General features: G+C 42.4%; 1 protein-coding gene across 1 annotated transcript; it reads right to left on the bottom strand.

Annotated features, from left to right (window-relative positions):
* Positions 1-444: 444 nt before the first annotated feature.
* On the bottom strand, positions 445-8,204 carry LOC147123113 (interleukin-8-like). Its single transcript, XM_085966868.1, has 4 exons — positions 8,059-8,204; positions 1,807-1,936; positions 1,490-1,569; positions 445-1,078 (listed from the first exon to the last, which is right to left on the bottom strand). The coding sequence occupies exons 1-4, from the start codon at positions 8,117-8,119 to the stop codon at positions 1,056-1,058; spliced, it is 294 nt and encodes a 97-aa protein (XP_085822994.1). The 5' UTR covers positions 8,120-8,204; the 3' UTR covers positions 445-1,055.
* Between the last annotated feature and the right edge of the window lie 516 nt (positions 8,205-8,720).

The following is an 8,720-nucleotide window of genomic DNA, read 5'->3' as shown; positions in this document are numbered from 1 at the left end:
TGAAAAACCCTCAACCATGGCAGCGCTTATGTACTTTGCACTTTTTAATTGATCTCTTTGCCTATGGTTAAAATTATAATATTCAAAAAAAGTTACTTTGCATTAATGGGGCAGTAATTCCTCCCCAAACGCGTGAGTACGGAAGGGGTACTCACGCGTCTGGCCGGAGGAAATGCCGGTTTTCAGCATGCACAGCGCATGCGCTGAAAACTGGCATTTCCTCTCCTCTAACCCAAGAGGTGAAGAGGCTAGCACGTGCGCTGTAGGGGGCAGCGCGTGCGTCTTGGATTTCCTCTGTTTTGGGGGATTTGCGCATGTGTAAAGGCCTCCGGTCTTTACGCTTGTAAAAAGCACACGTAAGTATTTATTTTTACAGGTAAGTGGTGTTTTAGTATAATTTAGAAAAAATTTTCCCACAGTTTTACTATTTTAAAGAATCTACAATAAGGTAAGTTTAGTTTTAGACCCTTTTTATTAAAAATTTATTTTTTTCAAAAAAAAAATTGTTTAAATTATTTTTTTAAACTTATTTATACTTAATTTAATGATTGGGATGTTTTTTTAATTTTTATTTAAAGTTTAAATAGTGTTTTGGGCCCCTGAAGTTTTCATGAGTTTGACAGTTCTTACTCTCAAACTCATGAATGAACCTTCCCCTCCCCTGATTGGTTGTACAGTGCTCACCTGATCCCAGCCGGCACATCGCACTAACTACGCCGCTGGATCAGGTAAGCACTGCGCGCTGACAGCTGAACCGGGCCTGTGACAGGAAATGCAAGCAGGCCCGGGCTTCAGATGTCAGCGCGCAGGGTGAGTGCAGATCGGGGGCTTGCACCCGCGGGAAGCCCCCGACACCAAGTTCTGGGCCAATAGTAGCAACAAGCTTGACAGGTGGGAACATTCTCATCAAAAAACAAAGAGGGAATGGTAGAACAAACTATCAGAAGGATGGCATCATAGATATAACACATTGCCCAAAGCTTTCTTCATTGCACCAGTTACGATAGTGAATTCAGGTGATCTAGGTGTGGAATCGAGTCCATCCCATCATTGTCTCATTTCTTGTGCAGTCTGGTACCTGAAAAAGTAATTTCCATTTTCAATTGTAAATCTTTCACCCTTTTAATGTACTGCACAACATATTCATTAAATAAATTATGAAACATTATAAAGCTCACTTTTATATAAGATAAGTAACACCATCAACGTCCCTGCAATTCACAGGGTTAGAAAGAGAATCCTTTCCTTCTATCCCTATTAAAAGGCACATTATAACAATGATGCAAGTTAGAAGCTCATTCCTAAATGCTGTCAATGCTGAAACAATTCACATATGAACCTTGTGTGAACAGAACTATTGCCCAGAGAGGAGTCAAGACCTTCAGCAGAGCTGAGGAGGAGGGAAGGGGAGAAAACTGAGAAGTAAAATCTACTTTTTGCCCTTTGGGTTTTTTTCAGATGCAAAGCCTGAATTCTGACAAACACCAACCTTTCTTGGCTTTAATGATAATCTTCACCCACTTGGCATCAGGATTCACACATAATTTCTTCCCATTTCTCATGGTGACACTGTGAAGAGAAGGTGAGCCTTTAAAATCTAATCCACAGAAATTGGATGTCTCTCACAGAAAGGTGAGAATTTAGTAAAAATAGTAAAAGAAAACTTTTAGAATCTGCTTCAAAAACAAACAGATTAATCCAAAGTGACTTGAACAAAGAGCAGAATTTAGTAAATGGAGATCGTAAAAGGAGAAAGGAGGTTTCAGTTCTTTGGTTAAAAGGTGATACTCTGATATATTTACTCACATTATCTCAGCTGTCACACAGTGTGGCCCCTTGGGAATATATTTTATACTTTGCATATACTTCGGGTTAATAATCCTGGAGGTAGACCGGATACATTTACAACGTCCTTGAATTCCTGGGACCGGAATACCTGTGAATAGGCATTTTAAGTTATATTCAATTATTGATTGAAGTGGAAGGAAACTTGGCACTTTGTGTCTGCCTTGAGATACTCGTATTTCTTCTCTGCATGGCCTACTGTGATATATCTGTCCTAATTCTCAAACACTACAAGTATTCATTTCCAGAAAGTATCGCTCCTGAAACATTAATTAGCAGCACACCTACAAAATCCAGAGCGGTGCGAGGTATTAAAATGCAATGACCCGGATTTTGCGGTAAAAATAACGGTGAGACTATCAGCGTTCACCGTTATTAAAGTGTAAATTGGGCAGCAAGTTCTGACAACCGCACATTCGCAGTTAAATGCGGAAATTAGGAAGTTGTTGTCCAAGTTGCCCTGCTCCTCCAGAGGCTGTGCTGTACCGATATCTCGCCGAGAGACCTGGCCTGGAAATACATGGAACGGTGTGTAGTTGTGGTACTTACGTGATAGAGACCCACTAAACTCGCCAGAAAAAGTTAGGGCTTGTCCATTCCCGTGTAAGTAAATTTTTAACAGTGTGTTAAGTCTTAATTACTGCCAGAAACCTCTCTGACACTGAAAATTAACTTAAAGTGTGAAGTCTCATTCCTTCAGATTTTAATTGGAGGTTTATAAAAATAAAAACATTTAAATATTTTTTTGAACTTTTTCTTTCTGTCTCTTTTATCTCTCTCTCTTAATCCCATCTTTTTTTACCTCTTTATTTTGCTTTCTGTACACGATTTGACATTGAAATAACTTTGCTAACTTGCACTTCCTAGTTCAGACGCTGCATGCCGCAGTAGGATTCTTGAATCTGATTGGTTAAGGAGATACACAACTGTTTGCCCTGTTCACACAGGTCCCAGATCCCCTGTAAAGGGCACCACGTGGAATGGTTTTCTAATCACCGCAAGTTGCAGTGCAAAATACCATAGAAAGTCTGTGGGCAAGTGTAAGTGTAATGACGGCATTCGTTCACCACTGACCGCAAAATCCGGGTTTACTGGTCCATACCACCATAGTAATGGTGAAATGACAGTGAATGCCATTACTGGCATTGTGGGGTGGCAGTATTGATTAAGGAGAATATTACAGTGCTGGAGAGAGAGGATGTCCTGGAGGGGTCAAGGACAGAATCTATTTGGTTAAAGTTAAGAAACAATAGAGGTGCCATTACACTACTAGGTGTGCCCTATAAACCACCTGCTAGTGGGAAGGATATAGCGGAGCAAATTTGCAGAGAAATTACAGAGAAGTGCAAGAACTATAGAGTAGTGATAATGGGGGACTTCAATTATCCTAATATAGACTGGGATAGTAATAGTGTAAAGAGCAGAGAGGGGAAAGAATTTCTGAAGTGTGTTCAGGAGAACTTTCTTGATCAGTACGTTTCTGGCCCAATGCGGAAGGAGGCATTGCTGGATCTGATTCTGAGGAATGAGGTGGGTCAGGTGGATCAAGTTTCAGTAGGGGATCATTTAGGGTACAGTGATCATAGTATCATAAGGTTTAGGTTAGCTATGGAAAAGGACAAGGAGCAATCTAGAGTAAAAATACTTAATTGGAGGAGGGCCAATTTCAGTGGGTTGAGAACGGAGCTGGCCCGGGTAAATTGGAATCAAAGATTGGCAGGCAAAACTGTATTCGAACAATGGGCTGCCTTTAAAGAGGAGATGATTTGGGTACAGTTGAGGTACATTCCCACGAGGGGGAAAGGTTGGGCAACCAAAGCCAGAGCTCCCTGGATGACAAAAGAGATAGAGAGTAAGATAAAGGAGAAAAAAGGGGCCTATGACAGACGTCAGGTTGAGAATACAAGTGAGAACCAGGCTGAATATAGAAAGTTCAGAGAGGAAGTGAAAAAGGAAATAAGAGGGGCAAAGAGGGAGTATGAGAATAGACTGGCAGCTAACATAAAAAGGAATCCTAAAGTCTTCTATAGGCATATAAATAATAAATGGGTAGGAAGAGGAGGGTGGGGCCAATTAGGGACCAAAAAGGAGACCTACGCATGGAGGCAGAGGGTATGACTGAGATACTAAATGAGTACTTTGCATCTGTCTTTACCAAGGAAGAAGATGCTGCCAAAGTCATAGGGAAAGAGGAGGTAGCTAAGATATTAGACGGATTAAAAATTGAGAAAGAGGAGGTATTAGAAAGGCTGTCTGTATTTAAAGGAGATAAGTCACCAGGACCGGATGGGATGCATCCTAGGATGCTGAGGGAAGTAAAGGTGGAAATTGCGGAGGTACTGGCCATAATTTTCCAATCCTCCTTGGATACGGAGGTGGTGCCAGAGGACTGGAGAATTGCAAATGTTACACCCTTGTTCAAAAGAGGGTGTAAGGCTAAACCCAGCAATGACAGGTCAGTCAGCTTAACCTCAGTGGTGGGGAAGCTAACCCCAGCAATTACAGGCCAGTCAACTTAACCTCGGTAGTGGGGAAGCTTTTAGAAATGATAATCTGGGACAAAATTAACAGTAACTTGGACAAGTGTGGATTAATTAAGGGAAGCCAGCACGGATTTGTTAAAGGCAAATTGTGTTTAACTAACTTGATTGAATTTTTTGATGAGGTAACAGAGAGGGTTGATGAGGGCAATGCAGTTGATGTGGCGTACATGGACTTCCAAAAGGCATTTGATAAAGTGCCACATAATAGGCTTGCTAGCAAAGTTGAAGCCCATGAAATAAAAGGGACAGTGGCAGCATGGATACAAAATTGGCTAAGTGACAGGAAACAGAGCGTAGTGGTGAACAATTGTTTTTCAGATGGAGGAAGCTATACAGTGGTGTTCCTTAGGGGTCGGTACTAGGACCACTGCTTTTCTTGATATATTTTAATGATTTGGACTTAGGTGTACAGGGCACTATTTCAAAAGTTGCAGATGACACAAAACTTGGAAGTATAGTGAACAGTGAGGAGGATAGTGATAGACTTCAAGAGGACATAGACAGTGTGGTGGAATGGGCAGACATGTGGCAGATGAAGTTTAATGCAGAAAAGTGCGAAGTGATACATTTTGGTAGGAAGAACAAGGAGAGGCAATATAAACTAAATGGTACAATGCTAATGCTAAAGGGGGTGCAGGAACAGAGAGACCTGGGGGTGCATATGTGCCCAAATCATTGAAGGTGGCAGGACAGGTTGAGAACGCTTTTAAAAAAGGGATCCTGGGCTTTATAAATAGAGGCATAGGGCAGGATTTTCATTGGGCCGTGTAGGCGGGATTGGAGGCGTGTGGGGGGTTAAAATCCCGAAATTGGGAGGCACGAACCCATCCCGCCCCCAACCCGCCTCCATGCCAATTTCAAAGGAGGCGGGTACCCGACCCGCACTGGGACCCGCCTCCCCGAGGCGGGAAGGGGATTAGTGCCAATTAACTGCCTGTTAACAGGTAGTTAACAGGCAGTTTTTAGCCTAATCCCTATTTTTATCCCTGAAGTGTGGGATTCCCGACAGCTCCAAAGCACGCCAAGTTAGCGAGGCGGGCCGTCGGGCCGAAGGGCTTGGAGGGGTCGCGATGTCCGGTGTTCAGGTGACTGATGGGTGCATGAGTGCAGAGGTAAGTGTGTTTGGTGTGTTTAAAGTGTTTACAGAAGTTTTACTTACCTTTACAGCCTTCCTTCCTTCAGGTCTCGGGAGACGTTCATCTCACTGGCACAGAAAGCAGAATGGCTGCGAGCTGTCAAAAATTGCAGCATTCATTTTTCTGTTCCGGAGAGATCTCTAAATCATCCTGAGAGGAAGGAATTAACTTGGAGTACAAATTGTCAGTGTTTGACAGCTTCAAACAGTTGTCAACCATTGATATTTCATCTGTCAAAAGGTCTTGACAGATGAAATATCAATCTGCGACGTCACCTGTTGCCGGGTGGCCCTTAATTTGCCTGCTGAGCCCGCTGGGTGGGCTCAACAAGGTCCATCAAGTCAAAATCACGTGGGTTGGCTACAACTCGATGGAGGTGGGACTACAACCCCGAAAGTTGTAGTCCCGCCCCCTACCCGCATCCTCAATGAAAATCCAGCCCATAGAGTACAAAAGCAAGGAAGTTATGATGAACCTTTATAAAACATTAATTCGGCCACAACTGGAATTTTGTGTCCAATTTTGGGCACCGCACTTTAGGAAGGATGTGAAGGCCTTAGAGAGGGTGCAGAAAAGATTTACAAGAATGGTTCCAGGGATGAAGGACTTCAGTTACATGGATAAACTGGAGAGGCTGGGATTGTTCTCCTTAGAGCAGAGAAGATTGAGAGGAGATTTGATGGAGGTGTTCAAAATCATGAAGTGTCTGGACAGAGCAGATAGAGAGAAACTGTTCCCATTGGTGGAAGGGTCAAGAACCAGAGGACACAGATTTAAGGTGATTGGCAGAAGATCCAAAGGCGACATGAGGGAAAACTTTTTTACACAGCGAGTGGTTATGATCTGGAATGAACGGCCTGAAAGGGCGGTGGAGGCAGATTCAATTGTAGCTTTCAAAAGGGAATTGGATAAGTACCTGAAGGAAAAAAAATTGTAGGGCTACGGAGAAAGGGTGGGTGAGTGGGACTAGCTGAAGTTCTCTTGCAGAGAGCCAGCATGGGCTCGACGGGCGAATGGCCTCCTACTGTGCTATAACCATTCTGTGATTCTACTGTCATCACTAAAGTCCTGGGAAATTAGTGGATAATGCCATTGTTACAGCAACGCCATAATTTGCTGGGATATTAGCACCGAAACAATCGCTGAAACTGGGAATGGATCGCAATGCAAGATCCGCCCCTAATCCCCATTGAATACAGCGGTGAGGACCAATTTGCTGCATTTAGGTCACTTTTATCGCTGCTTGAGGGAACGCCATTCCAGAAATGCGCTGGATAGTCAGATTCAATAATTCTGTTACTATTGAAACAATTATGAGGTAGGCAACTGATTAAATTTAACACGTAGCTTATCAAATGATGCCATAGCATCACTGTGTGGTTCTTGAAATGACAATATCGTGTATATATAGTCTAAAAGCAAAAAAAATTTACACTCTCCGTGAACTGCATTTAAAATTGCTAAATTACTTTATTGAGTGGATGGCCAATCAATTCATTTCAAGCAGTGGACTTTGCTGGTGACCACTACTCAGGATTCACAACTAATCTCAGATTTACCATTGGAGAGGCTGAACCAATTGCAGAGAGGTACAGTTAAATTCTAAGGACACTTTTGATTTGGCCATGATCATTGAGGATTTGTGAATTAACCACAATGTCTTGGAGAATATCGAGGATATACAAGGCAGTGTGATAGGTGCTAATTTCAAAGGTCTGCTGTTATCTTCCGTTTTACAATTGACAATTGGATTCCCATTGAGCAGCAGCACCGCTGTCTCCAGATGAACTGAGCTGTGTGTACAGCTGACCTGATTCTGAGCAGCAGCGCCACCAGAAAGCACCCTGCATCACCAGTATTATCGCTGCGGTGTATGATAAGTTTCCTGGCAAATTTTGGCTTTGGCCCAGAGGTAACGATCTTAATTATGGCAACCGTCGCCAATAATGTGGGACCTACAAATTCCGGGCCATTAAGTATCGATTGGCCCAAAGTCATCAAGTAGAATTTTTTTTGTTATGTTTGACGTTTAACATGTTGGGAGCAGTTATATATTAGACTGGAGATCATTATTATATATTTTACACAATTTTGCAAGGACAAATTTGAGAAACATAAATCTGGAAATGACTGTTGCCGGTATCAGTGGGCGATGGTTATAACTTTCATGTAGCACTCCTCCGCCTGCTGCTTTAGTGTAGGCATGGGACGTACACAGGCTGACACCTACCTTAAAAAGCAGATGGAGGACTGTTGTCTGAATGCATTAAGCATTTATTCACCAATATCCAGGCTATGAAGTTTCAGATTAAAGGGAATTGAAAATGATTCAGTGTGGTGTCATTACATTTCAAAAAATATACAAATTTGAGTCATAAAATAAAATTTGTTCAAGCTTCATTGTTTTCCATATAACCGAGGAACACACTGGGATGCATATAATAGGGTGGAATAAATTAGTTACAAACTTGACATCAATACTCTTTTCACACTACAATGAGAAATAAAACACAAGATCACAAATGTCAACATACCCTGTGCAGTAATGGCACACAGAAGCAGGATGAGAATCATCACAGTAGCTGCTCTGTTCATCCTTGACTCTGTGTTGCTGAATAGATTTCTACTGAAGGACCTTCTGTCTACCTGCCTCTGTCCCTCTTTGTTGAGTGAAGTTCTACTGAAGAGAGCATCACTGAGCTGCTATTTATTGAGCTCTTCCACTTTCATTTTACACAATCTACAAAGGAGGACATTGTCAAACATGGGAAACTCCTGAGGAACTTCCCTTCTCTTCACTTGAGTCAAATGTTCTTGAACTATTCCATCCTTGACAGTTGCGTAAAAAAATAAAAGGAAGATATTATTAACATCACTCCATAGTAAAGACTTGGCCAGATGATCTTTAACGTTTTGATGAAAGGTCATCGACCTGAAACGTTGACTCTCTTTCTCCCTCCACAGATACTGCCTGACCTGCAGTGTTTCCAGCATTTCCTGCTTTTATTTCAGATTTCCAGCATCCGCAGTATTTTGCTTTTGTTCTTTAACTCTAGTTCACAGAATCACAGAATCACAGAAACCCCACAGTGCAGATAGAGGCCATTTCGGCCCATCGAGCCTGCACCGACACATATCCCACCCGATCCCCGTAACCCCTACACCAACACATATCCCACCCTATCCCCGTAACCCC

Source organism: Somniosus microcephalus, chromosome 2 (genome assembly GCF_052327205.1).
Source record: "Somniosus microcephalus isolate GS21.2 chromosome 2, FLI_Smic_1.0, whole genome shotgun sequence".
Classification (NCBI taxonomy): Eukaryota; Metazoa; Chordata; class Chondrichthyes; order Squaliformes; family Somniosidae; genus Somniosus; species Somniosus microcephalus.
The sequence above is the reverse complement of the archived record's forward strand: the minus strand, read 5'-3'. Positions and strand labels throughout refer to the sequence as shown.